Source organism: Lepidochelys olivacea (genome assembly GCF_965140295.1).
Source record: "Lepidochelys olivacea isolate rLepOli2 genome assembly, chromosome: 15".
NCBI lineage: Eukaryota > Metazoa > Chordata > Testudines > Cheloniidae > Lepidochelys > Lepidochelys olivacea.
Genome location: NC_140425.1, coordinates 5,880,075 through 5,908,073, shown reverse-complemented (window position 1 = coordinate 5,908,073; position 27,999 = coordinate 5,880,075). Strand labels below are relative to the sequence as shown.

General features: G+C 57.4%; 1 protein-coding gene across 1 annotated transcript in view; it reads left to right on the top strand.

The window, feature by feature from the left end:
* The window catches only part of POLE (DNA polymerase epsilon, catalytic subunit), a 37,130-nt gene extending 18,460 nt beyond the window's left edge, over positions 1–18,670 (top strand). Inside the window, exons 25-49 of the mRNA XM_084649290.1 lie at positions 4,376–4,571; positions 5,755–5,969; positions 6,200–6,302; positions 6,534–6,614; positions 6,703–6,825; positions 6,955–7,173; positions 7,457–7,666; positions 8,549–8,692; positions 9,267–9,407; positions 9,902–10,055; positions 10,140–10,246; positions 10,464–10,640; positions 11,073–11,296; positions 11,454–11,674; positions 12,548–12,752; positions 13,144–13,317; positions 14,235–14,360; positions 15,200–15,332; positions 15,511–15,688; positions 16,109–16,237; positions 16,364–16,557; positions 16,977–17,177; positions 17,265–17,390; positions 17,755–17,844; positions 18,101–18,670. Coding sequence (XP_084505416.1) covers positions 4,376–4,571; positions 5,755–5,969; positions 6,200–6,302; positions 6,534–6,614; positions 6,703–6,825; positions 6,955–7,173; positions 7,457–7,666; positions 8,549–8,692; positions 9,267–9,407; positions 9,902–10,055; positions 10,140–10,246; positions 10,464–10,640; positions 11,073–11,296; positions 11,454–11,674; positions 12,548–12,752; positions 13,144–13,317; positions 14,235–14,360; positions 15,200–15,332; positions 15,511–15,688; positions 16,109–16,237; positions 16,364–16,557; positions 16,977–17,177; positions 17,265–17,390; positions 17,755–17,844; positions 18,101–18,211 — 3,982 coding nt within the window. The 3' untranslated portion in view covers positions 18,212–18,670. The remainder of the gene's footprint in view (positions 1–4,375; positions 4,572–5,754; positions 5,970–6,199; positions 6,303–6,533; positions 6,615–6,702; positions 6,826–6,954; positions 7,174–7,456; positions 7,667–8,548; positions 8,693–9,266; positions 9,408–9,901; positions 10,056–10,139; positions 10,247–10,463; positions 10,641–11,072; positions 11,297–11,453; positions 11,675–12,547; positions 12,753–13,143; positions 13,318–14,234; positions 14,361–15,199; positions 15,333–15,510; positions 15,689–16,108; positions 16,238–16,363; positions 16,558–16,976; positions 17,178–17,264; positions 17,391–17,754; positions 17,845–18,100) is intronic.
* Positions 18,671–27,999: the final 9,329 nt, after the last annotated feature.

Below are 27,999 nucleotides of genomic sequence, written 5' to 3'. Positions count from 1 at the left end.
AACAATACCCGAAGTCCAAAGGTGCAAACAATTCGATGTTTATTGGGGTGAACTTCCAGCAAGCATGATTCCAGTTTCCTTCCTTAGTATCCTCCTTCCCAGCTCTGACACCACAGAGCCTTACACCTGTGTCCCTGTTCCCATTCCTGCCCTTAGCCAAACATTATTCCAATTTCCTTACCCCCATTCCCTGTTCCCATTTCCCCTCTTTAGCAAAACATGATTCCAATTTCCGCACCCCCATTCCCTGTTCCCATCCCCCCACCCGCGCCCACTCACTTCATCATTGACTGCAGACTATATAGTAAAACTTGAGTTCTGCTTAGCTATACCTTGACCAATCATTTTCCTGAAATTTAACTAACCAATCCTAACATATTGTAACATGATTATGTAACCAATTATATCCCACCACCTTAATTAGTTTACACCCAGCAAAATTAATTATACAGCAGACAGGAACAATCACAGAACCAGAGAGATTATAATGACAAAACAATACAGAAGTGAGGATTTCACATCCCAGCTATTGATAAGTGAGTTCTTGCCAGACAGGATGCTATCAAACTAAGTTTCCGTTTACATTTTCTAGGCACTTCCCTTTCTCTGGAGGTGATAGGAATTATCAGGACAGGATTGTATTCCTAACAGCCCAATAGCACCTTCTTTCAATGTGACTAGTTTGGAATGTGAGGATGTGACCGGTCGCTTCCTAGCTTATGGCTGCCTCTGCTGCTTAGCCAAAGGCCTTAGCTTAAGAACAGGGCCTCAAACTGTCACAGTAAGAGAAGGCCTTACACCAGCAGACAATGATTTTGATTCTTTCTTTTATACCTCTAGAACCAGCCAAGTGATAAGAATACCCCTAAATTCTTAAAGTACAGGCCTTTGCAGACAGGCCTGAATATCTGTATCCTAACAGCTTCCAGGACCAAGATCTGATGAGAGCGTCCATCCTTGTCTCACGTCTACAGTTGCTCTGCACCATTCCATTTGCTTCTTTTCTGCTCTCACCACACTCAGAAACTTGCTGTGGATGTTTGCTCCATTCTTCATGGATGCCATATGTTCTCATAGCTTGCCATAACCCTCTCTGCCAAATGCAAGCAAAAGACACTGAAGTCTGTTGTAACAGATTTGGTTGTGTTCTATGTACTTCTCTGATATCTGGCTCATCACAAATAACTGATATATTGTGCTTCATCCTTCTTGAAATCCCACCCATTTCTCTGCAAGCACTGCTTCCATAGACAGCTTCGTTCTCGTCTGCAATGCGTTGCGGAATGCTTTCCTGGCGCAGTCAATGAGCTGATTCTTCTGTCGTCACTGATGCACTGACTCTTCTCCTTTTTTATATATCAGTCCTGTTATCGCTTCTCCCCATTCACTTGGCACTTGCTGTGTGTAGATCTCTGCCTGGCTTGTGTCTCGCCTTCACCATGTGTTCCTTGCCTGCTTGCAGCGATGTGACGAAGTGGGACTGTTCTTAATATTTCCTCTGAATACTGTAGGGGTGCCTCAGTTTCCCCTATGCATTTCTTAAGTTTCTAGATGGTGGGATAAAAGGGTGTAATTGTTGCGGAGCAAAGGGCCAGTGTACATAAATGGCCAACACTCTGGCAACTGATGGCCTGGGCCCTTCCCCCCCTGCAAGGTGATAGCTAAAGGGTTGGAGAACAAAGGAATCTGGTGACCTCCTGGCCCGGGAAAGGGACAAAGCCCAGAGGATGGGGGGCTGGAGGGGGAGTCAGTTTGGGGCTGGCTGGGGACATGGAGTGAAGTGCAGATGTGGTTGTCTGGCTCACTGCCCCCCAAAATGGACCTGGCTGAGGGGTCCTGTTCTCTGTACCTATAAGCTCTGTTTTAGACTGTGTTCCTGTCATCTAATAAACCTTCTGTTTTACTGGCTGGCTGAGAGTCCCATCTGACTGTGGAGTTGGGGGGCAGGACCCTCTGGCTTCCCCAGGACCCCGCCTGGGCGGACTCGCTGTGGGAAGCGCACGGAGGGGCAGAGGATGCTGAATACTCCGAGGACAGACCCAGGAAGGTGGAAGCTGTGAGCTTTTTTGCCCTGCAGACAGGCTGCTCCCAGAGAGGAGATTTCCCCACAGTCCTGACTGGCTTCGTAGGGAGCAGTTCCAAAGCATCACCCGGGGACTCCGTGACAAGCAGCTCTGAGCTTATGTCGGCACCTTTTTCCTTTTCAAGTTCTTTTGCTACTTCTAAGAATTCCAGCATCTGTTCTCCCTGGTTTGTGCTGAGTAGCTTCTCCAGGATGGTTTTCCCCACGTGTTCTGCACTTGTTACAGCTCTTCAAAGTATTCTTTCCATCACTTACTCTTTGCTTATTCACCCCCCGTTATTATTCCACACTTGTTTTTCACTGCCAACATCTTCATCTCATCTGTCCCCCTATATTGCTAATTTCTCTTACATTGAAATATAACACCTGTCACATTTCTCTTTGTGGATTCTTCTGCTTTCTTACATTGTTCTCTTATCCAGTTTTTTCTGTCTCTTTGCTTCCTGTTTTGTGTCTCTGGTCAGCCGACTGTACTCAGCTCTTAAACGTTCATCATCCTTTTTGTTCTCCTTTAGCTTCCTATGCTTGTCACTGTATTGCAGCGCTTCATCTGCTATCCGCCTTATTTCCTCTCTTTGGCCTTGCAGCCCAACACTTACTCACCCACTCTCATAATCCCTTTTTGTACACGGTTCCCACATCTCTTCAACATTCATTTCTTCTTTTAGCAGAGACGTGATGTTTTTCCACATGGGGTATTTTTAGTCTCTCCTGATATCCAGCTCTTTCAATTTGTCTGCATCATGGATCTTGGTTTTTGGCACTTTTTAGATTTCTCTCAACCTCATTGATGCCAGGACTAATTTATGATTTGATCTGATAACAGCCTCAGATGATCTCCACACTTGATTTATATCTGCAATTCACAAGTACAAAGTCGTTCATGTTCTTCGTTTGCCCCTTGGGTGATATCCATGTCCACTTCCTCTGCCACTTTTTGTTGAAATAGTGTGTTCGCTGTCACCAGGCTGTTACTTAGGCTACTAAATTTCTGCCTTTCTCCTCTTCTGTTTTCTTCATCTACATCTGCCTATTGCTCCAGCCCTGGAATTCCAGTCCGATCCTACTTTTGCTTTAAACTCCTTGTAATGTTTTTTCTGTAGATCTTTATAAAATTTATCAATTTCTTCCTTGGGCACTGCTGAGGTTGGTGCATATTTGTACTGTTGTAACTGCTCAGATATGATTCTGAATCTCATCTTCGATGTACAAGGAGATAGCAAGCTAAATGCTGTAAGAACCTGTCTTGCCTTCAGCTTTAGCAGCAATGCAACTCCATCCTAATGCCCGCCATCTTCTCTTCCCACTGGGGATGTCCCATTTGCATCACAGAACAATTCTCCTTTTGCCTTCCCGTCTCATTTCATAGTCAGGGAATCCAGTCAGGGGCCTGCCAACGCCTGTTAAACTGAAGGTCCATCTTATTGCTCAACGCTGCTCAGTTCCTGTTTGCAGGTAACTTGCTGAAGGATGCGGGCAGGTGCAGTTGCTGATCTGGGTGGGCACCTTGGCCTCTCACGCACTGAACCAATTGCTGCCCAGAGGTCCTGCCAACATGTCCCATAGTCACATAGGTGGTCGATGACCTTCCATAATTCTCTGCATTCACGCTCCCCTGGAGGCCCCGGTGTGGGACTGACCCTCCTTTGGCATCTTCAGAGTGATGTGGATACTCTTGACCTCTTCTCCATGTGCCCAGCTTGCTTGGAGAGCATGGCCCTGTGAGGCTCGAGCTGGTTTGTATGCACCCACGTGCACTGGTGATTACTAGGGCAGGGGATGCGAACTGCAGAGAGAGCCACGGCTTGCTGTTGGAGGGATGTGTCCTTGTAACAAGTGATGCTACAGCATCTCTTCACTCTGATTACCCTATCAGCTTCCTCTGCCCCTTTACAAGCAAGCAGCTTCCTCATCCTCCCCTGGGAAGCTCTCCAGAGCTCTACCCTGGTTTTCTCACGCCCGTCCTGCGCCATCCGCTTCTCCCTGCTTCCTAGGTGTGGAGCAGTGCCCCGTTCAGTATCCACCCCCTGCCTGTTCTGTCCCACACACAACTCCTGGAGGCCCTCCCTTGCCTGGAGCGTTCTGGGAGCTCTGTGGAACAGGGCTCTGTTATCACTCAGCCCCTTGACTTTTAGCTGTGTGAATATGGGTTTGTTTTCTAGCACCACAGTCCTTGGCCAGCCTGACAATGCGGCTGGGGGTGTCCAAGAGCACAACAAGGCCCATCTTTACTGGCAGGGAAAGGACATCCCCTGGAGTGCTGGGCAGTCTCTCACAAGCTCTGTCTCCCAGGTACGCAGTGTTCAACGAGGACGGATCCCTGGCTGAGCTGAAGGGGTTTGAAGTGAAGCGGCGTGGGGAGCTGCAGCTGGTTAAGATCTTCCAGTCGTCCGTGTTCGAGGCCTTCCTGAAGGGCACCACACTGGAGGAGGTCTACGCCTCCGTGGCCAAGGTGGCTGACTACTGGCTCGATGTGCTTTACAGCAAGGTGAGCGCCCAGCCTCTTGCTTCTCTGTGCTGTAATGTGGGCCCTGGAGGGGAGATGGGCGCAACCCCCTGGATGGGAGGACAAGGGGTGCACTGGTGCCCTGCCACCAGGAGCTAAGGGAGAGCAGCAAGGGGAGGACAGACGTTCTCTCCAGCGACCTGCTTGTCCCCTTGTTTCCCCAAGGGCCATCCTGGCTCTATGGCTTTGGTTCTGTCTGCTGCTCCTGATGTCAGAGGAGAACAGGACCCGTCGTTGGGCTGTGTTTGCGGCACTCCCTTGGCTGCTGTTGTCCGTGTTGGGCTAATATTTGCCCTTCTTCTTCAGCACCTCCCATCCCGGGATGAGTCTCGCCCCCTGCCCAGAGGTGGGTCACGAAGTCATTTCCATCCACCGCTCTTAGTCACTCCCCAGCTATCAATCTCAAAGACATGTAGCAAGGCAGAGCCAGGAGACTGGGTTCCCCTCCCCGCATCCTGCAGGGAGGTCAGAACCTGGTGTTTGACATCAGGCTGTCAGGGAAGTGGTGGTGTCAGACTGGGTGTCCTGAGCTCCGCCCATGGAGGAGGAGGAAGGGCTGATCGAACACGCCCAGCCTTGATCAGCCCCGTAAGAGACATTACTGAAGGATGGAATCAGGTGGTTAAGTAGACGTCTCTTTGTAGCAGCTCTGATTCTTCTGCGCGTTCCCCCAGCAGGGCAGTGCTGCTCAGCTCTCACTGGGTTCATTTCACGGTGACCTTCGCAGGGTAGGACGTGGCCATGAGGGTTCTGTGGAGTCTGGCCACCTTCCCTGGGTCAGAATCGGAGAGCTCTGACATCAACAAAGCCAAGAAATTGGGGAGAGTAGGTAACTCTAGGAAACAAATGGAGGCGCAGGGTCCCCAAGGGACACTTGGGAGCTTCCAGTGGCCGCTCTCATGCCTGATCAAGATGATAAAATGCCCCTAAATTGCCATAACATGACAATGTAAAACAGAGTTGTCCCCAGACACACACACATCTGCCCCCTCCAGCAAGGCAAGCTGTAGTCAGTGTGTTCTCGGTATACCTTAGATTGTAAGATCCGTGGCAGAGAGCGTCTTGTATAGTCCCCCCCCCCGCCCCCCCCCCCAATAGAGGACTGTATGCTCCTGCAGCACTAGTTAATAGCAACAGAGTTCCCACAGACGCACTCTGTCCCCAGGCTGCCAACATGCCAGACTCAGAGTTATTTGAGCTGATTTCCGAGAATCGCTCCATGTCCCGCAAGCTGGAGGATTACGGGGAGCAGAAATCCACCTCCATCAGCACAGCTAAGCGCCTGGCCGAGTTCCTGGGGGATCAGATGGTGAAGGATGCTGGGCTGAGCTGTCGATTCATCATTTCCAAGAAACCGGAAGGGTCACCAGTCACCGAGAGGTAAATCTGCTTTGAGAGGCGCTGGGGCCCACCACAGAGGGCGCAGGGGCAGACCATAATGAAGGCAAGGGGGTAAGATGGATCCTGCACCTGCCTGCTGCAATGAGCCCTAATGGGACACTCTGGGGAGGGGGACAAGCCATGACGGCCCTTGGCCTCCCTGCAGGCTTGGGGAGAGGGTTCTGTTCTGCCAGCACCCAGTGGATGATGAGTGTTCCTGTGTGCCCCAGGGCCATCCCGCTGGCCATCTTTCAAGCTGAGCTCACTGTGCGGAAGCACTACCTCCGTAAATGGCTGAAGAGCCCCTCCCTGCAAGACTTCAACATCCGAACGGTAAGTGATCCAGAGACACGGGTACCAGCTAGGAGCAGCTCCCTCCTGGGTGTTACCGTGGGGGTGACTGGCCCGTCACTGGCACCTGACTAGGGGTGTGGCTAGTACATGGGCACAAAGGGGCTGTGCGGACCCAAACTCCCTGCGGCTGTGCCTCTCAGCAAGGTGTAGCTAGTGAGCCCGCTGCTCTGCCTTCCCTAGTGCTAACTGTCACCCTGTCCCTGCACCCAGATCCTGGACTGGGACTACTACATCGAGAGACTGGGCAGCACCATCCAGAAGATCATCACCATTCCTGCAGCACTGCAGCAGGTGAGGGGCCGGCGGGGCGGCTGGGCCTGGAGGGGCTGGGTCCCTGGCCTCCCCTCTGCAGCCGGAGTGACAGGCCATGTCCCTGCAGGTGAAGAACCCCGTGCCCCGGGTCCGACACCCCGACTGGCTGCACAAGAAGCTCCTGGAGAAGAACGATGTGTACAAGCAGAAGAAAATCAACGAACTGTTCACTAGTGAAGGCAAGAGACAGGTAATGGGGGTGGGGCTGAGACACAGCAGGGGACTGGCCGATGCTGTTTGCCTAGGCCATGTGGGGCCCTGTCTGTTCCCGCACCCTGGCCACTACGGCTGAGCCCCCCTGCCCTTGTTCCCACCCCAGGTCACTGCCAACCAGCCCCAGGAGGGCACCCCGTGCACACAGGTTGCTGACATGGAGGATTTTGGGGCTGCCAAGCCCCTGCAGCTGTCGGTTCCCATCGCCAGTAAGCGCAAGCGGGTCCCAGTGGCAGGGGAGAGCCAGGAGATGTCTCAGAACCTGGAGCTGACTCAGTCCTGGCGGGAGATCCTGGGCCCGCCCCCGCCCACTGGCACCACAAAGGTAAAGCAAGCTCCAGTGGGAGGCAGGGCAGTACTATGAGATGCTCACGGGGAGCACGCTGGTCTGGGGAGCGGTAGGGGCGGAATGGCAGGCCTTAGCCCAGCTCTCTGGCCATGCCCAGAGCCTGTCCTGGCTGAGGAGTAGGAGGGGCTGGGTGGTAGCAGATACCCGTGTCTCAGGGGATTGCCTTGACCGTGCTGGGCATGTTTGCAGCTCCTGGTCACAGTAGCTAATGCTATCTCCACGATCCTCGCCCCAGTCACCCCCTTTGCTCTCTGCCCAGGAGGAGCGCCTGGCCTGGCTCCGGTACCACAAGAAGAAGTGGGAGCTGCAGGCACGGCAGCGCCAAGTGCGCCGGAAGAAGCGGCGCCTGGAGGATGGCGAAGTGGTGCTGGGCGGGGGCGTGATCCGGGATGGGCCCTCCAAGGGGCTCAGCAGCTACCTGCGCAGGACAGCACGCAGCATCCTGGACCTGCCCTGGCAGATCGTGCAGGTAGCAGGCAGCAGGAGGTGGGGTGTCTCGGGTGCTCAGCCCCCCGGTTGGAAATCCCTCCTGCAGACTCCCTGAGCCGCAGCTGGGTGAATCCCAGGGAGACCAGACGGAATCTCCCAGCCCAATGACCAGGTGGCTCTGTGTGGACACTAGCTCCCATGGCAGAGAGGGGGCTCGACCCATTGTCCTTGGCCAGGATTGCTGGGTGGGAGAACCCGGCTCATCCACTGTGGCTCTGCCATTGAGCCCAGTGACCTGGGGCGGGGAGAAAAATGGCGTCTGGACCTTGGCCTGGAGCCTTTCGGGGCTGTGGGCTCCTCCTTCCGTTTGAGCGCTGCCTCTCGCTGCTGCAGTGCCCGTCGTGGCCTTTGAAATCTCCTGCCTGGCCTGGAACTGCAGCCTGAGCAAGTGACAGTGATCGGCACCTTGCCCAAGCACAGATTGCCTGGCCAGGGGCCGCTGGCCCTTGTCACACGCTCAGAGCAGAAGGCCCTGGTGGCATGTGCGCAGCTCCTTTCAGAAGTGGTGTCACTGACTGTAAGCTCCCTGAGCTGCACCTGTGGAGCAAACTTCAGTGGGGATCTCCCCTGGCTCAGGGCCTGGATTTGAGCTAGGAGGGGTTGGTCTCCAGCCCCAAGAAGAGAACACCCCATGGGGCAGTAACTGAGCGTGTGCAGGGGATCAGGGGGGTGAAGGCACGGCATGGCCAGGGCGCCCCTCCCTCTCAAGTCCAAAGGTTGAGAAAACATCCAGTGTGGCTAGTGGCCCCAGAGGGAGGGGCAGTATCCTGAGTAGGGGGCCCGACAAGCCCCTGGGAGAAGAGTGAGTAACTCTCTGCACGCTGCCTCCCACCGAGCGTCTGAGCTGCCTTCCTGCCTGCAGGTTGCGGAGACCAGCCAGCCGGGCCTGTTCAGGCTGTGGGCCGTCATCGGGAGTGACCTGCACTGCATCAAGCTGAGCATCCCGCGGGTCTTCTACGTCAACCAGCGGGTGGCCAAGCCAGAGGAGGGAGCCGCCTACCGGAAGGTGAGGGGAGTGCCCTCGGCTCCGCTGGCTGCACACGGCAACGAGTCAGCTGCCTGGGGAGTGAAATCCTGTCAGCCAGAGGCGAAGTGCGGACAGTTTGCTGTGCAGACCCCTCTACCCAGCTCTGCCAGCGCCCCTCAGTCCCAACCTGCAGCCCCTGCTATCCCAGCCCTGCCCCCGCACTGCGCTGCCAGCGCCCCTCAGTCCCGACCCACTGCCCCCTGCGCTGCCAGTGCCCCTCAGTCCTGACCCCCTGCTATCCCAGCCCTGCCCCCCACACTGCTCTGCCAGCGCCCCATAGTCCCAACCCGCAGCCCCCTGCTATCCCAGCGCTGGCCTACTGAGCAGAGGCAGGCAGTTATGGTGATTTTAAGATGTGCACAGTGGATGAATCCACCGGACTCCTTTACATGTGGGAATGGGCTAGCGCTGGGAGGTGGGTGGCCCATTCAGCCAGGGCCTGAGCCAGCTCTGGTAGCAGCTGTAGTTCTGTAGCTCTCCTGGGGATGTTTGGGGCCCCCCGCACCCGCGGGAGGGGTGCAGACTGGTGTATGGTTGTGTGTCTTCCTGGCAGGTGAACAGGGTCCTGCCCCGCTCAAATCTCCTCTACAACCTGTACGAGTACTCCGTCCCCGAGGACATGTATCAAGAGCACATCAACGAGATCAATGCCGACCTGTCTGCCCCGGACATTGAGGGAGTGTACGAGACTCAGGTGATTGCGCCTGGTACTCACTGGGGCTCTTCCCGCAGAGACAGACCTGGCTTCTAAACTGCAGGCCAAACCTGGCCTCAGGTGGGGGATGGGAACACAAGTTCCCGTGGCCCACTCGGATGTTACCCCAGCCCGCCTCAGGCCTGGGAGCCCCCTGCCTGCAGCATCAGGTGTCCTGTCGCCAGAGGCGCCTAAAACACAGGCTTTCCCCCCCCAGTGCCCAGGCTCGACAGGGCTCTCCTTCCACAGACATGCAGCAGCATGTGCCACCCTTCTGCCTGGGAGCTGCGGGGAGAGGGGAGGGAAGCAGGTCGCCAAGTGAGATCACACAGGGAAATGGGGCAGTGCAACAGAACTGTCCGAGCAAGCCACAGCCCCTCCCCCGGTGACTGCCCTTCTGGACCACCCCCACCCACATGAAGAGCTGCTGGCCCAGCAGCTCTTCCTGTGACTAGGGCTTCCTAGGGAGGCTGATGAGCTCTACCCCTCCTCAGGTGCCATTACTGCTGCGTGCCTTGATCCACCTAGGCTGCGTGTGCATGGTCAGCAGGCAGCTGGTCAGGCATCTCACCGGCCGCGAGGCTGAAACCTTTGCCCTGGAGCACCTGGAGATGCGCTCTCTGGCCCAGTTCAGCTACCTAGAGCCAGGTAAGGCCCTGAGGTTGGGTGTGTTGGCAGGAGGGCTGCAGGGCCCAGCCCCAGGGCTCTGACCTGTCTGCTCTGCATTCCTAGGGAGCATCCGGCACATCTATCTCTATCACAACTCCCAGGGCAGCAAGGCGCTCTTTGGCCTCTTCATCCCATCGCAGCGCAAGGCCTCTGTCTTCGTGCTGGACACGGTAAGGCTGCGGGCAGGCGGGGTGTCTTTAGAGGGGCTGGGGCACTCTGTGCTGCTTTGGATCGTAGCTTCCCAGTGGACTCCAGCAGGAGCGAGGCAACGCTGTTCTTCAAACCCCTCTCGGCGTGGAGAAATGCAGCGTCTGGAGCCACTGGCCCCTGGACGTGAGGACTGGGGGCCCTGCTCCTCCCCCCTGACCCGCTCTGCCTTTGGCACAGGTGCGCAGTAACCAGATGCCGAACCTCGCCAACCTGTACTCGTCGGAGCGCAGCACCATGCTGGAGAAGCTGGGCAAGGAGCTGCTCCCACCGGACAAGCACACCTTCGAGGTGCGAGCCGAGACCGACCTCAAGACTATCTCCAGGGCCATCCAGCGCCTGCTGCTGGGCTACAAGGTAGGAGCCTGGCGAGTGAGCTGCACGGCTGCCCCCAGCCACTGGGCTAGGCTAGACGCACAGGCACGGCAGCAGACCATTGGCGGGCGGCACAGCACTTCACACCCACCCCCAGGCCCTGGCTGGCCAGCTGTTGCCCTACCTGGTGCAGTCTCTCCCCAGTGCAGGACAAGCCTTCCAGCTAGGCCTCCCGACTTGTTCCTTGGGGCCATGTCCCCATAGCCTCTGCTCCCAGGGGTCCCAGAATGCACTGGGACCCGCCAGCTCTGCGGGGTGCTCTGACCCGCTGCAGGGGCGGGTGTGATCAGCCATGGGCACTCGCTGACCAGTCTGCAGTTTCCCCACCTAGACAGAGGCCTCCGCACCCCCCAGAGGGGTTGTCCTGTGTGCCCCAGCCAGCCCCAACTCCCTCCCTCCCCCCCCCCGATGCAGGATGAGCGCAGGGGCCCCACGCTCATCGCTGTGCAGTCCAACTGGGACGTGAAGCAGCTGGCGAGTGGGATTCCCGTCTTCGAAGAGTTCCCCTTGGTTCCCGTGCGGGTGATGGATGACATCAGCTATGCTGTCCTGGACTGGCAGCGCCATGCTGCCCGCTGCATGATCCGCCACTACCTCAACCTGGACACCTGTCTGTCCCAGGCCTTCGAGATGAGCAGGTGAGCCTCTGTCTGGGGACAGCGTGGGTGGGGGGGGGGGGGTGCCTGGCACAGTGGGAAGGCCAGGAGCTGTGGCTGGCTTGTCCTGTGTCCCCGAGATGGGACAGGCCAGTGTCAGAGCCCTGCCTAGCCGCACCCCTCGCCTTCCCCGTCCCAGGTACTATCACATCCCCATCGGGAACCTCCCCGATGACATCTCCACTTTTGGCTCTGACCTCTTCTTCTCCCGCCACCTGCGTCGCCACAACCACCTGCTGTGGCTCTCGCCCATGGCCCGCCCGGACCTCGGGGGCAAGGAGGCGGACGACAACCGGCTGGTCATGGAGTTTGACGACAGAGCCTCGGTGGAGATCAACAACCCGGGCTGCTATTCCACTGGTGAGGAGGGGGCTGCGGAGGGCTGGGCTGCTGCTCAGGGAGTGAGAGGCAGGGGGTGGGGTAGGGTGTTTGGGGGACTGCTCAGCACCCTGCCACTGGCCCACCTTGGGCTGCCATCCTCTTGGCTAAGCCAGGGTCAAGGCAGTTGATACTGTGGCTGGTTTATGGTGAAAAGTGACATGGGCAGAGCTACGTTGTGAACCCACGCCCTCTGCCTCATGCAGCCATGCCGACATAGCCCCAGTGTAGACACAGCTGTGCCATCCAGGGAGGGTAACTGAGAAACCCCATCTAGCGGCGTAGGCTGCGTCTGCACTCTGGGCTGGGCTGGTCTCTGGAGATGGAAAACGCCCAGGGAAAGCCGGGTGCTACTGGCACCAGTGGATAGAGGCTCCAGAACCCCCATGGTCACCCTGGCTGTCCTCAGAAAGTCAGCCCATTATTGTGAAACATTCAGAACAAGGCTGAATAACACTGAACAGCCTGCCTGGGGGCCAGGGTCCCTGCGGCTGGAGACACCGAGCCTCTTTAAACGCCAGCAAATAGCGAAATCCTGGCTGCGGCTAGTGACTGATCAACCGGCTAGTGGTTGTGCGGACCCAGGCGGCTGTCCTGCCTCATCAGAGGGTCTGAAACGGTTCAGGGCCCTCCGTTTCCACAGCAGCCGCTGCTCCAGATAACCAGCCCCTGCTGCCCCCTCCACAAGCATCGTGCTGTACAAAGCCACAGGGTAGCTGTACACTGCAACAGTTGCATTGTCAATAGCTCCATGTGGGGTTCGATTGTGTGGAACCATTGACTTCAGTGGGGCCAGGAGTTCGCTGTGTTGGGGCCAGGGGGCTTCCCTCCAGCTGACAGGCTGCTTGTATTCAGTGTGCCTAGAGCTGGACATCCAGAGCCTGGCTGTGAACACCATCCTGCAGTCCCACCACATCAACGACATGGAGGGAGCCTCCAGCATGAGCATCAGCTTCGACGTGATCCAGCAGGCGTCTCTGGAGGACATGGTGACGGGGAACCAGGCCGCCAGCATCCCGGCCAGCTACGACGAGACAGCCCTCTGCTCCAACACCTTCAGGTGTGGCCACGCAGCTGGAGTACAGGCCAGGCTGTGCCAGGCGCTCTGCGAGGAGATGCCTGGCAGGGGCTGGAGGGCGTTTGCCTGCCCAGCAGGTGTCTTGCAGCAGCTGTTCGAAGGGCATGGCTGTGGGTAGCCAGGAGCATGACTTCGGGCTCCAGGGAAGGGGGGACCTTCCCCCTCCCACCCCATTCCCCAGGCCTGTAGGTGTCGGTGGGAGGGGACCTGGAGGTTTGGCCTCTGGCTGTGGTGGGGAGGCAGGGACACCAGAGTGGGTGGGGGATGGGCACCCCTGGGTTCCTCCAGCAGCATTTGGAGGGGTCAGTCTCCGGCTGAGGCCTGTGGGTTTGGCCGGGAGCTGAGCGGGGGCTGATCTCTGCTCTCCTGGCAGGATCCTGAAGAGCATGGTGGTGGGCTGGGTGAAGGAGATCACGCAGTACCACAACGTCTATGCCGACAACCAGGTGATCCACTTCTACCGCTGGCTCCGCTCGCCCTCCTCGCTGCTGCACGACCCGGCACTGCACCGCACCCTGCACAACATGATGAAGAAGCTCTTCCTGCAGTGAGTGAGGGCAGAAGGGCTGGCGGGGGGGTGCGGTATGTCACCCTGTCATGGTGCCAGCTGCAGCCGGGTCCCCTGAGCTCCACAGCAGGTGGGTAGGGCAGGCCCCAAAATGGACCCGGTCACCCCACTCGCTGCTGTTCTCCTCTGGGTCTGGGGAGAGGGCCTGGCCTGCCAGTCGGAAGCGCTGCCAGCCTCTGCGGAGCTGTGGGACTGCACCTCAGGTTGAGCACCACTAGGTGGCATCATTAATGTGCTCAACAAGTGGGGCCTCCTGAGGGAGCTGTGCTGGAGCCGGGGGGTGGAGGGAGGACTCGTGCTGGAGCCCGGCGGCTCCCAAACGTCACTGGTTCATGCAGCACCTTGAACAATGGCTGTGAGGTGACGGGCTGGAAGATCAAGCTCACATGTGGCCGTCTGGGAACCTTGCACTAGATCCCCTGTTCTGCAGTGCACTGTGCCCCCTCTCCCGCCCAGAGCAGGTGATCAGTGCTGAGAGGTTCAGGGTACTGGGTGCTGGGGTGACAGAGTGCCCCCAGCGGGCCTGGAGGGCCTGGCCTGTGCTGGGGAAGGGGCCTTCTCCCATTAAACACAGGAGAGGAAGAGCCGCGGGTGATGGCAGCGCCTTTGCATGGCTGTTGAGGCGCTGACGTGCTCTCCAAAGCGTAGTGCGTGCACCCCAGCTGGCTGCACTGGCCACACCCATGGCCAGGCCTCCTTACCCAGCACCCTGCCGACGGGAGCTCCCGTCAGAGACAGGGACTGAGCACGCGATGCCCGATGGGCTCTGCTCCTGAGGCTGCTCAGGCAGCGCGTGCCCGTGGAGGGGGCTGGAGCCGGCAGCGTACGGGCCAGAGCTCTCTGCAGGGGCAGCGCCTGCCTCACTTGCTCCTCTCCCCTTCGCACCCTTCCCCCAGGCTGGTGGCTGAGTTCAAGCGGCTCGGCTCTTCCGTGGTTTATGCCAACTTCAACCGCATCATCCTGTGCACCAAGAAACGGCGCATCGAGGACGCCATTGCCTACGTGGAGTACATCACCAACAGGTGCGGCGGGGCCCCGAGCAGCTGGCCAAGTTCCCCTGGCCCAGCAGCGCAGGGCTAAGCCCCACAGCCGGGGCACGCGGAGAGCTGCTGCCAACGGCTCTAGCCAGGACGTGGGTGGGGGCTGTGACTCTGTGGCTCAGAGCAGGAGTCAGTGGTTCATGGAGTTTAAAACCAGACATGCCCACTAGATCATCTGTGTAGTGGTGGTGTAGCCGTGTTGGGCCCTGGACACTGGGCAGACCAGCTGCAGGAGGTAACAGTGTCTCTGCCCAGCAGAGGTTGGGCCAATCAAAGATATTCCCTCGCCCACTGCATCAGCCAGTCTGATTCCTGCATAACCCAGGCTAGTGAATTTCCCCCAGTGCCAGCTACACCCCCCGGCCTGGCTGCTTCTCAGCATGCCGGAGCTGGCCACCTCCAAGCCATTAGCGTGCAGGGGCTCCCCACTGGCCTCTGGGTCTGGGGGGTGCTCGGGGTAGGGGGCAGCCTGACGAGCACAGCATGTTGTCCAGGAGCCCCTGGATCAAACATGCCCCTTCGTCCCCAGACCTGGAGCCTCTGTGGGGCAGACCTGGCACCCATGATGCCCCTGGTCAGAGCAGAGCCACACTCCAATCGTCTTATGCCAGACCCACTCCCTGAAGAGGGTCTGATATGAGGGGGCTCAGCTGGCTGGCTGGCTGAGGGAGTGGCACCCCCACGTGGGGCACACATCCCACACTTCCCTCCTCTCTTGGGCCCCAAGGGGACTTCCCTCCAAGGTGGGGAGTAGAAGGCAGAGCCTGGGTAGGCTGCAGTCTCTGTGTGTTGCTGGGTGACCGCCATCTCTTCCCCTCCAGCATCCACTCGAAGGAGATCTTCCACTCCCTGACCATCTCCTTCTCCCGGTGCTGGGAGTTCCTTCTCTGGATGGACCCGGCTAACTATGGGGGCATCAAAGGGAGAATGCCCTCCAGCGTCCCCTCTGGGGAGGTAAGAGCTCAGGGCGGGCTGGGGCATACTGTGGAGAGGGGAGCAAGGGCTGTGCCAGGTGTGGGGGCAGGGGGATGGGTTGTCACTGCTGGGCATGGGGACTGTTAGCCCCCGAGGGAGGTGAAATGGGGCCAGGAATCAGGCATGTAACTGTCCAGCACTTGGCTCTTTGGTCTAGACAGACACCAGCAAACGGCAAGCGGGTGCTGAGGAGGGCAGTGAGGAGGAGGAGGCTGAGGAGGAGGAAGAGCCAGGGGAGGCCAATATGGAGGATTTGCTGGAGAACAACTGGAACATCGTGCAGTACCTGCCCCAGGCAGCCTCCTGCCAGAACTACTTCCTCATGATTGTGTCGGGTAAGTGCGCCCCCTGCAGGGCTCATGGGGGGCTGCCTTCCCCAAGCACTCACTGCTGCCCCCAACAGGAGCCAGATCCAGGCTCTTCCCTGCTGCCCCTTGAGACGCTCAGTGCTGCCCCCTGGTGCTCAGTGGAGGCTCCCCGTCTCCCTTAGGTTGACTGTGTTGTGATAGCAGCTGGGAGCCCCAGACCCGACGCCATTGTGCTGTGCGCTGCACAGACATGGCCCCTGGAAGGGGCCCGCGGGTGGGCAGCCCAGCTGAGGGGGCTTCCCAGGAACTGGGGTGGTGCATGCTTGCCAGAGCATTCTCTCCTGTCCGCCCATCAGGCGGTGCTGTGCCCGGGAGCCACTCCCAAGCACCCCAGGGTGCCGCGCTGGGATTGTGATTGGAGCCTTGCCTCTGCCCTCCTCTTCCCAGCCTACATCGTCGCTGTGTACCACAGCATGAAGGCGGAGGTGCGGCGCAGCGCCCCGGGGAGCACGCCCATCAGGAGGGCCAGCAGCCAGGCCTCCCAGGAGGCTGCGGGTGAGGCGGGCGCCATGCCTGGTGAGTTCAACTCTTCCCTTTGCCCTGGGGGCTGCGGCCTGCCGGATGCTGGTGTCTGGGCTGAGGTGAGCTGGCCCCGTCACGCCGCAGTCTGGCTCAGGGCGTCCTTTCCCCTCGCCCTCCCAGGTGTGATCACCTTCTCGCAGGACTACGTCTCCAACGAGCTTACCCAGAGCTTCTTCACCATCACCCAGAAGATCCAGAAGAAGGTGATGGGCTCCCGCCACGCCACGCTGCCCTCAGATATGTTCCCAGCGCTGCCCGGCTCCCACCTGCCACTCAACAACCCGGCGCTGGAGTTCATCAAATATGTCTGTAAGGTGAGCTGTGCGCCCGCTGCGCGGCAGAGCCCTGGGCCTGCTGGGTCAGTAGGGCTCTCTCCTTCCCCCTGCGCCCAGGACTCTGCCCCAGCCAGAGGAGGCACAGCTGCCCTCCTGGGATCCAGTCAGGCTCGGGGAATCCCCGGTCTCTCTTGTTGTAATCTGCAGCTTGTCCATGCCACTCCCCTTCTGCAGAGAGCAGGAGGGCCTGAGGCAGGGTTCCAGCCCTCGAGTTCCCCCAGGAAGGCTTTACCCCTCCTCTGCTGCCCCAGTTGGCTGCCATCGCTGCCCCAGGGACTCCCCAGCCCATGCAGGGCAGTGTTTGCAGGCCGTGGGGGGGGCTATGGCCCTGTGAGAGGAGCACAAACCCCCCTATCCCCTTTGCAGCTGGTGGCCCATGCGGCTCTCCCCTCTGGCAGGTGCTGTCCTTGGATGCCAACATAACCAATCAGGTGAATAAGCTGAAGCGGGACCTGCTGCGCCTAGTGGATGTGGGTGAGTTCTCGGAGGAGGCCCAGTTCCGGGACCCCTGCCGCTCCTATGTGCTCTCCGAGGTGATCTGTCGCAACTGCAACTTCTGCAGGGACCTGGACCTCTGCAAAGACCCCAGCCCCTGCCAGGTAACAGACTGCCATAGAGGTTCGCTGGGCTCCCACGCTGCACTCTGGCTAATGCCCAGCTCCTGCTCACCCTGTCTCTGCCCTTAGGATGGTGCTGTGCCCCCCAGCTGGGTGTGCTCCAACTGCCAGGCGGAGTATGACCACAGCTCCATCGAAGTGGCCCTGGTGGAAGCCCTGCAGAAGAAGCTGATGGCCTTCATGCTGCAGGACCTGGTGAGAAGCGGGGGGAGGGGCTGTCTCAGCAGGGCCCTCGCTGCTGCTAATGTCCAGCTGCTGCCCGATTCAAATGGGGCAGGGCTGCCCAAAAGCCTGGGCACGGGGCTGCTCTCCGCACAGTGGCGGGGGAATGGGGCAGCCCAGCACCCTCTGGCCGGCACAATTGCAGTGTGCTTAGCAGCCACAGTTGGGGGGACCAGGGGAGGCTGGCTTCAGCCTCAGGGACACACAGCACCCCTCTGCAGGGCCCTGCGGGCCACTATGGTCAGACAGAGCGAGCCTGTCCCCTCGGCCTGGTGCTGGGGGGTGGGGCCTAATCCCAGGGCTATCCCCTGGCCTTAGCAAAGCCCTCTGCTCCCAGGCCTGTGTGAAGTGCAAAGGCGTGAAGGAGACACACATGCCCATCTACTGCAGCTGTGCGGGAGACTTCACCCTGATGATCCAGACCAAGGTACGCGCTGCCCCCGTTGGAGCCCTAGCCCCACCGTGCTCCCTGGCAAATGATGGTCAGGAGTCCAGCAAACCCCGCCCCCTCCTGGCCCAACCTCTCCTCCCCTGTGCCCGCTGGCTCCTCATGTCCTGCCCTTTGCCTGGCTGCCCCGCCCAGCTGCTGCCACATGCGCTCTCCACCGATGCTGCAGTGCTGAGCCTCCTGCTGTGGGCTGCAGCCCGGCCACCTCTCCTGACTGCTCCCTCTGCGCCCGCAGGCCTTCGGGGAGCAGATCAACGTCTTCCACAGCATTGCCCGGCACTACAGCATGGCCCACCTGCTAGAGACCATCGAGTGGCTGCTGCAGCTCAACCCGCAGCTCCGGTGATGACAGAACAGCCCCCTTCCCCACTGCCCTGGGCCCCAGGAGCAGGGGGGTCTCTGAGCCCTACGCCGCAGCAGCTCCTACCACTAACTGTTGGCACCCATCAGCCATGCCCCTTGGCTTTCCTGCTGCCAGCTCAGAGGCCCTGGAGTGTTACTGAAGCCAAGGTACCAGCTTGGCCATGCTGGAGGCTGTAGAGGAACTGAAGCTCTCCATGCTGCAGGGCAGCCTGAGGGCTGGGCAGCGCCATGCTGCCCTGGCACTGACTGACTGTAGGCTCTCGCTGGCTGCTATTGTAGGGGAGCAGCAGGAGTGAAGCCAGGGGCGGCCCCTCCTCGCAGCGGGGCTCCTTTCTGCACCCGTGGCCCTGGGCTCCTGGGACTCCCCTCTTGGGGGGATGGGGGTTGATGGTTTTTTATTAGGGTTTTTGATAAGTCTGTGAATAAAGAGTTGCTATGACGAGTGCCGGGCTGTTGGGGGCAGGCGGGGGCCAGCGCGTGCATGTATCTCAGCAGCAGGGAGCACATGGGAAATGAGTCACACTCCGCCCAGGCAGAGTGCCCTCCCCTCCCCCAGCTCAGGGGCATGGCCAGCCTTAACTCCTACCTGCTCGGCCCGGTAGTGCAGTGTGGAAAGTGACTGTGCAATGGTACGGACCCAGAATGGGGGCTGGCGGGGGGGGAGAGGGCCAGCTCCCTGTGGGGTAAATTGGGCTGCAGCCCTGGTACGGAAGGGAGGAGAGGCAGCTGCCCCACAGAGGATCGGGGCCCTTGGCCATATGTTAACAGCGGTGGCGTGGCACTGGAGAGCCCGGCCCTGCTGCACACGGCAGTTACTGGGCCTTCGGTCCAACTGCAGCAGCACTGTCCTCCTGGGGGCCAGACCCTCAACCAGCAGTGGGTGAGGGGCTGAGTGATTAATCTGCCCCACCCCCACAGGATGGGCAGGATGTGAATATATGGGGGCAGGACAGAAGGGAGCAAGTCTCTGTGCTCTGATTGGCCGAGGGGGTTGGGGGCAGGGCCTAGGTCACACTTGCAGGCTGATCCCCTGGTCCCATCTCCGGTACCAAGGTATACAGGGGTGGTGACTGATTCATGTCCCCCTGCCAGCTGTCATGGCACCTGCTATCCCAGCTACCCGGCCGTGCCCATCCCCACGCCAGCAGGCCACCCTCCCCAGGGTGCTAGCTGCTTCCGCAGCCTAGCCTGACCTACTGCTCCGTTGCTTTCCCTGGGCAGGGCAGGACTGCAGTGCTCTTCTGAGGGGCTGGGCCCCAGCTCTGGGCTCTGCACGCCTGGGTGCTTGAGCGGGGCCATAAAATGCCCTGCTCCCAGGAGAGTCCCCGAGCCAAGGAGCCATGGGCTAAGTTCCCTGTAAACTGCGCAGCTGTGCAGCAGCCTATTAAGCGCTGCGCAGGAGCTCAGAGAACCCGCCCTGCCAGGACCTGCCTTAGTTAGGGCACCCCTCCCCTGACCCCTACCTAGCCCTGTCCTCAACCTGCCGCAACCACCGCACCCCTCCCCCAGCCCCAACTCAGCCTGGGAGTGGCCATGGCTTGGGGGAGGGGCACCTATCCCACAACCCCAGCCCAGATGCTGCTGCAGGGAGAGAGAGCTGGGGGGAGTCCTCTCCCTGCCGTAGCCCTGGGGCAGCCTGTACCCCAAACCCCTCATCCCTGGCCCCACCCCAGAGCCCACATACCCCCAGCCGGAGCCCTCACTTCCTGCACCCCATCCCTCTGCCCCAGCCCTGAGCTCCCTCCCACATACTGAACCCCCTCAGCCCCATCCCACCACATGAATTTTGTTGTGTGACACACGACCTTCATATTGGTGCACAAAATAAAATTAATTCCACATGTGGGTGGGAAAAATTAGGGGGACACTGGCCGTGGGAGGTCGGCTCCTGGACGCTGTTCCCAGTGGCCGGGTGCACAGGCACGTGGCTTCCTCTAGCCTGGGCTGCAGGAGGATTCGCTCTGTTCGCTCCAGCCTGAGCTCCCCCCGACAGAGCTCTTCTAGTGGAAGCTGCAGCACACGGCGCTGATTGCCGGTCTGGGTGTTTCCATTCTTCGCACAGGCTGCCCCCTGCCGGGCCCTAGGCTTGTCCTCATGCGGCAGCCTCTGCCCATCTTCATGGGCGTTCCAACCCATGCCCAAGGGACAGGGCCTTGCCTTGTTTCCTCAGTTTCCCCATCTATAAAGTGAGGCTAATGCTGCTGACCTTGGTGAAGTGCTCTGAGCTCTGCTGCTGAAGAGCCCTGGGGCCGAGCTAGGGCTTGTGATGGGGTGGCTATTGCAGCTGTAGTCAGGACAGTGATGGTGCTGGGCTCACAGTGTAAGCATCAGCCATTAACCCCCAGGGCAGGTGCACCATGGGTGGGGGCTTTGTATGCTTCCTCCCTGTGTGCCCCTCCCCCCCCGGTGGCTCTGCCTAGTCAGGAAGGTGCTTCGTTCTAGCCTGGTCCATCCTGAGCCTTTGCTGAGACTGGCACTGCCAGGGCTGATTAATGCCCAGTATTAGCAAGTGGGGTGGCCTGTCCCACTGGAACCTGGTCTGAGAAACCACTTGGCTTGTGCCAGGCATGGTGCCATCCAGCCCAACTGGCTGGAGTGGGGCTGTTGACTCAGGGTGGAGGGGTAGGGGAAGTTAGATGTTAAAAACACTCCTGGAAGTGGAGACTGGCTTCCCCAACTCGTGCCCTGCTCCCCCTCTGCAGCTGTATGCAGAATCCTTTGAAAAGGCCATGGGGCAGAGCCAGCCAGGAGTGCGGGGCACTGGGCTGGGGAGCTGGGACAGCTAACGGGCAGCTGGTGGGACTGCCCTGCATTTCCAGATGGCAGCCAGCAGGAGGAGCTGCTGATCTGTTTTTGCAGCCTCGTTTGTCTGGTGCCGGAGCCTGGCCTGGGAATGGTCTGGTCTGTAGGTTCTCATCATCGGGGTCTCTGAGCGCCTCCCATCCGTGCATGTGACTAACATCTTGAGTGTCCTGTTAGGGGGCTTATTCCTTCACCCACTTACTTCCCTGGTCCTTCTTGCATGAACAGAGAGCAACAATACCCAAAGTCCAAAGGTGCAAACAATTCGATGTTTATTGGGGTGAACTTCCAGCAAGCATGATTCCAGTTTCCTTCCTTAGTATCCTCCTTCCCAGCTCTGACACCACAGAGCCTTATACCTGTGTCCCTGTTCCGATTCCTGCCCTTAGCCAAGCATGATTCCAACTTCCTTACTCCCATTCCCTGTTCCCATCTCCCCCTTTAGCAAAACATGATTCCAATTTTCTTACCCCCATTCCCTGTTCCCATCTCACACACCCACATGCCCACCCCCACCCACACCCACACCCAGTCACTTCCTCATTGACTACAGATTATATAGTAAAACTTGAGTTCTGCTTAGCTATACCTTAACCAATCATTTTCCTGAAATTTAACTAACCAATCCTAACATATTGTAACATGATTATGTAACCAATTATATCCCACCACCTCAATTAGTTTACACCCAGCAAAATTAATTATACAGCAGACAGGAACAATCACAGAACCAGACAGAGATTATACAGACAAACAACAGCAAAGTGGGAACTATAATGACAAAACAATACAGAAGTGAGGATTTCACATCCCAGCTATTGATAAGTGAGTTCTTGCCAGACAGGATGCTATCAAACTAAGTTTCCTTTTACATTTTCTAGGCATTTCCCTTTCTCTGGAGGTGATAGGAATACAATCCTGTCCTGATAGTGCCTAACAGCTCACGAAAGCTTATGCTCTAATAAATTGGTTAGTCTCTAAGGTGCCACAAGTCCTCCTTTTCTAACAGCCCAATAGCACCTTATTTCAATGTGACTAGTTTGGAATGTGAGGATGTGACCGGTCGCTTCCCAGCTTATGGCTGCCTCTGCTGCTTAGCCAAAGGCCTGAGCCTAAGCACAGGGCCACAAACTGTCACAGTAAGAGAAGGCCCTTACACTGGCAGACAGTGGTTTTGATTCTTTCTTTTATACCTCTATCACTAGCCAAGTGATAAGAATACACCTAAATTTTTAGAGTATAGGCCTTTACAGACAGGCCTGAATATCTATATCCTAACATGTCCTACTCCCTTTCAGCCACCGGACTCTGTGCCACCCCCACCCCCTTTGCAACCCACTTTATCTCTCTTTGGCCAGCCACGTGCCCAGGCATTTGTGGCCAGTTTCACCTCACCCAGCCCCACCTTGAGTTATGAAAACAGTCTGCAGGGACCCTCCCGTTCCTGCTCCCTAATTCCTTACCCCGCTCACTTCCGCTGGGCTGCCCAACTTGGTCGTCCTAAAGCCCCTGTCTTCCTAAAGCAAACCCCTATGGCAAACCCGCTCCCTGGGGATGGGATGAGGGCAGGAAGGAGCTGCCATTTCTAGAGCTGCTCAGAAATCACCTGTTTGTGGGAAATTTGGAAACAATTCTGAAGTCTCAGAAAATGTCCCCAAACTTCTCTGATATTTTACTGGCGGGCGTTCAAAGGGGCTTTTTTTCAGGAGCCAACACTGTCCCCTGGAAAATGGGCCTTCCTGGTTTTTTTCATTAAAGAAAATAAACACTCAGAGCTGCTGCCCTGCGGCCACTGCTCCTTTGGGGCGAGAAGCCGCTTTTTGAGTGAAACCTTTGGTGTGTCAGTTTCATCCCAGCTGGCGCTGCCCCCTCCTGTACGCAGGCTCTGTACCTCGTCCCCCCGATCTGTCCTGAGGCAGAGCCCAGCCATGCAGGAGCAGAGGGCAGCCAGGGGGCTTCGAGCAGATCCTAGGCCATCCTAATGATGGGCCTGTCGCTGCAAACCCACGTGTGATCCCACCGCGATGAGCATCTGTGGGATGGGGCTGTGAGCCGAAGGAAGGGGCAGGGAGCACCTCTTGCAAGGGCCAGATGCCCATTAATCAGTGTAGTTGCAGCTCCTTACCTCCCCTGGCAGGAATCAGGAAACTGGAGCTGGTTGGACAGTGCAGGGAAACCCGACCCTAATGGGCCTGCTGCACCATGGAATCGAGTTAGCGGAAGGCGCTGACCTCCCTTTCTGGGAAACAGAGATTCTGGCAGGTGGGCACCCGTTGGGGCTGTGGTTAGCGAGGTTGGTGAGTTACACACACGCTCCTAGCTCCTCTTCTAGGGCACAACCCACCCTGCCAGCTGGGCTTGGTTCTGCGCTGCCCCCCGGAGGGCTGAGATACGGGGGGGGGGGGGTGGTGGCTCTGGACAGCTCCTGTATGCTGCCGGAGAAGACCAATGCAATCAGGGATGGGACTGGACACTTGCTGGGCAGCCAGGGGCGGGGATGGAGGGAGCCTGGTTGCTGTTGCCATGTTACTGGGCCACAGCTGGGGGCCTGGTCACTTCCCTCTGCCAGCGCTGAAGGGTTTCAGGGATCCCCTGCCGCGTTGGGGGAGGTTCCACGCCTGTGGCCACCTGGTGCAGCAAGATTGCCCCTCACTCTGGGGTGAGCCAGAGATCAGTATGGGGCTGCTTGCTCACCGACCCCAGCCGGGTCTGGGGCACAAGGGGCAACAGGGGAGCTAGGGAGACAGTGTGGGCAACGCTGTCTCCAGCTACTGTTCTGAATGGTATCAGGGCCTTGGAGAGACACCCTAGCGTAGTGTCTAGGGCAGCCTGAGGCCTGGCTGGGAGATGCTGGGCCCAGCTGACAGGGCAGGCGCAGGCAACCGGCCATGTATTACTGCAGCACGAGTCTCCTGCTCCCAGGGGTGGCCAGAGAGCAGCTTCAGGGAGGAGCCTAGAGGGCCCCATGCTGCAGGCAGTCAGGCCTGTGGGAGCTCTAGAGATTCCTGCAGGGCAGCAGCCAGGGTGCCAGTTCCATGTTGGGATCCTAACCGGGTTTCCAACCTCCCAGGACTGCCCTTGAGTCTCCAGGAATTAAATACAAATCTCCAGGAGGCTGCTGAGAGCCTCCCGGGAGACAAATCCTAGGGCAGTCTGAGAATGGTGAATCCCATTTACACATGGTCCCACAGTATGCCAACATTTTTATGGCTGACTTAAAACAAGGCTTCCTCAGCTCTCATCCCCTAGTACCCCTACTCTACTTGTGCTACACTGATGACATCTTCATCATCTGGACCCACGGGAAGGAAGCCCTTGAGGAATTCCACCTGGATTTCCATAATTTCCACCCCGCCATCAACCTCCACCCGAACCAGTCCACGCAAGAGATCCACTTCCTGGACACTACATTGCACATAAGTGATGGTCTCATAAACACCACCCTATACCGGAAACCTACTGACCACTATGCCTACCTGCATGCCTCCAGCTTTCATCCAGGACACATCACACGATCCATTGTCTATAGCCAAGCCCTAAGATACAACCAAAATTGCTCCAGTCCCTCAGACAGAGACAAACACCTACAAGATCTTTATCAAGCCTTCTTAAAACTGTAATACCACCTGGGGAAATGAGGAAACAGATTGACCGAGCGAGACGGGTACCCAGAAGTCACCTACTACAGGACAGGCCCAATGAGGAGCATAACAGAACACCACTGGCCAGCACGTACAGCCCCCAGCTAAAACCTCTCCAGCACATCATCAACAATCTACAATCTATCCTGGAAAACGATCCCCCACTCTCACAGATCTTGGGAGACAGGCCAGTCCTTGCTTACAGACAGCCCCCCAACCTGAAGCAAATACAAGCAACTGCACACCACACCACAGAACCACTAACTCAGGAACCTATCCCTGTAATAAACCTTGTTGGCAACTCTGTCTCCTTATCTACTCTAGCGACACCGTCAGAGGACCCAACCACATGAGCCATACCATCAGGGACTCGTTCACCTGCACATCTACCAATGTGATCTACGCCATCATGTGCCAGCAATGCCCCTCGGCCATGTACATTGGCCAAACCAGACAGTCTCTACGTAAAAGGATAAATGGACACAAATTGGACGTCAAAAATGGTAACATACAAAAGCCAGTAGGAGAACACTTCCATCTCCCTGGACATTCAATTACAGATTTAAAAGTAGCCATCCTTCAACAAAAAAAACTTCAAAAACAGACTTCAAAGAGAAACTGCAGAGCTACAATTCATTTGGGCTTGAATCGGGACTGGGAATGGCTGGCTCACTACAAAAGCAACTTTCCCTCTCTTGGTGTTGACACCTCCTCATCAGTTATTGGGAGTGGACCACATCCACCCTGACTGAATTGGCCCCGTCAGCCCTGGTTCTCCACTTGTGAGGTAACTCCCTTCTCTTCAGGTGTCAGTATAATAATGCCTGCAGCTGTAATTTTCACTCCATGCATCTGAAGAAGTGAGTTTTTTACCCACAAAAGCTTACGCCCAAATAAATCTGTTAGTCTTTAAGGTGCCACCGGACTCCTCCCATTTATACAGTAGGCCAGCCGGTGTGTAAAATGCCAGCATGAGGTGCATTTGCCTGCCCAACAGTTGCACCGTGCGTGCATTTCTTTACCTTGTGTGGCTGCGGCTTTGTCATGCCGTAAAGCCTGTGCACATAACTGAGCCACACAGGCACGTTCACGGTGCTTAGGTCTAAGTACGCTACAACGGCCTCTCACGTTCAAAAAACGAGACCAGCCATGGATGATGGTGAGGGCTCATCAGAACAGAGCAGTTCTGAAAGGCCCATCAAAAAGACAAAGTCCTGGTGGTGTTACAATGAAAACCCTGACTATAAAACCTGGCTTTACAAAGTTGATGAATTTACAACCACATGCATTGTGTGTCTGTGATGAAGCGGGACTGTTCTTAATGTTTCCTCTGAATAGTGTGGGGGTGCCTCAGTTTCCCCTATGCAGTTCTTAAGTATCTAGGTGTTGGGATAAGGGTGTATGATCATTGCAGAGCCCTAGAGGGCAGGTATGTGCAGGGATCTGGACACAAGAGAATGGCCGACACCCTGTTTCCTGGCAACTGATGGCCTGGGCCCTCCCCCCCCCCCCCCGCAAGGTGAGAGCTAAGGGGTTGGAGAACAAAGGAATCCGGTGACCACCCTGGCCTGGGAAAGGGATAAAGCCCAGAGGAGGAGGGGCTGGAGACAGTTTCAGTTTGGGGCTGGCTGGGGACATGGAGTGAAGTGCAGATGGGTTGTCTGGCTCACTGCCCCCCAAAATGGACCTGGCTGAGGGGTCCTGTTCTCTGCACCTACAAGCTCTGTCTTAGACCACGTCCCTGTCATCTAATAAACCCTCTGTTTTACTGGCTGGCTGAGAGTCCCATCTGACTGTGGAGTTGGGGGGCAGGACCCTCTGGCTTCCCCAGGACCCCGCCTGGGCGGACTCGCTGTGGGAAGCGCACGGAGGGGCAGAGGATGCTGAATGCTCCGAGGACAGACCCAGGAAGGTGGAAGTTGTGTGAGCTTTTTTGCCCTGCAGACAGGCTGCGCCCAGAGAGGAGATTTCCCCACAGTCCTGACTGGCTTCATAGGGAGCAGTTCCAGAGCATCGCCCAGGGACTCCATGACAGTGTCATCAAGCGTTTTCCATTCGTAAGGCTAATCAATGAGTTTTTGTTGTATTTCTCGTTTTCTAAGGTTATGCTGTTGAATTCTCTGTATTTTAAAATAATGGCATTAACTAATGCCCAGGCCCGTATGCACGCACACATTTAAACAATTTATTTGAGCATAAGCTTTCGTGAGCTACAGCTCACTTCATCGGATGCATTCAGGGGAAAATACAGTGGGGAGATTTATATACACAGAGAACATGAAACAATGGGTGTTACTATACACACTGGAATGAGAGTGATCAGGTAAGGTGAGCTATTACTAGCAGGAGAGAAAAAAAAACCTTTTGTAGTGATAATTGAGGTGGGCCATTTCCAGTACTCCTTTTCTTTTTGCGGATACAGACTAACACGGCTGCTACTCTGAAGCCCGACCCATTTAAACGTGCATTAACAAGCAAAGGCACCTAAACCTTATCTCGCTATTTATAAATAAGATTCACATTACAACTGGAGATTTTGCAGTCTTGTTTATTTGTGCAGTATGCTTAAAATGCGAAATTATGACTCATCCGACGCTCCTTGTTTCCACCAAAGGCAGAATGATGGCTCTGGAGTGAGGTTCAGAGCACAGTAGGTCAGACATTAATGCCATTACATCATGAAATGAAACCTTCCGGAATAGATCCCCCAGCTTCTGCTCCTGGCCCCCTTCCCGAGCCCCAGCCTGGTGCATCATCTCTGACCTGACCCTGGGCACTCTTTGGAACAAAGCCCTGGTCTCCTCACTCTCCTCTTCCCAGGGCAGCTGAGCTGACCCTGGATGCCTTTAACAGCAAAAAGACCTCTCCTCTCCCCTCCCTGTCCAGTCCATTTTCCGTCCCCATCTCCAGCTGGCTCTGGGAATCTCCTCGAATGGGCCTATGGGGCTTGGCAGCCCTGAGTGTACCCCCCCACACCCGGGAATGTTCCCACCCCTAACCCTTGCCCGATCCTGCAGGGGACTGGGGGGCCCAGCCCTGCTAGTGAAGCCAAGCTGCCAGCAGCCAGCCCTGGGTTCTGGCTGCCCCGGCCCATGCCTTCGCCTCCCAGGTTGGAGCCAGAGGTCACAGTGGGCAGCTGCTAATGCACTGGGATTTGCCACAGAAACAGAAGAGCCAGAAAATGTGATTATGCTCAGAACCTTTCCCCCCCCCCCGCCCCCACCCCGCTTGCTCTGATTCAATTACCTCCAAGTCTCTTTCTAATTGACTTAGCATGCTGGCCGGGCACTTAGCGGCACCAGCAGCCCACGCTGAGTGGAAGCGGGGG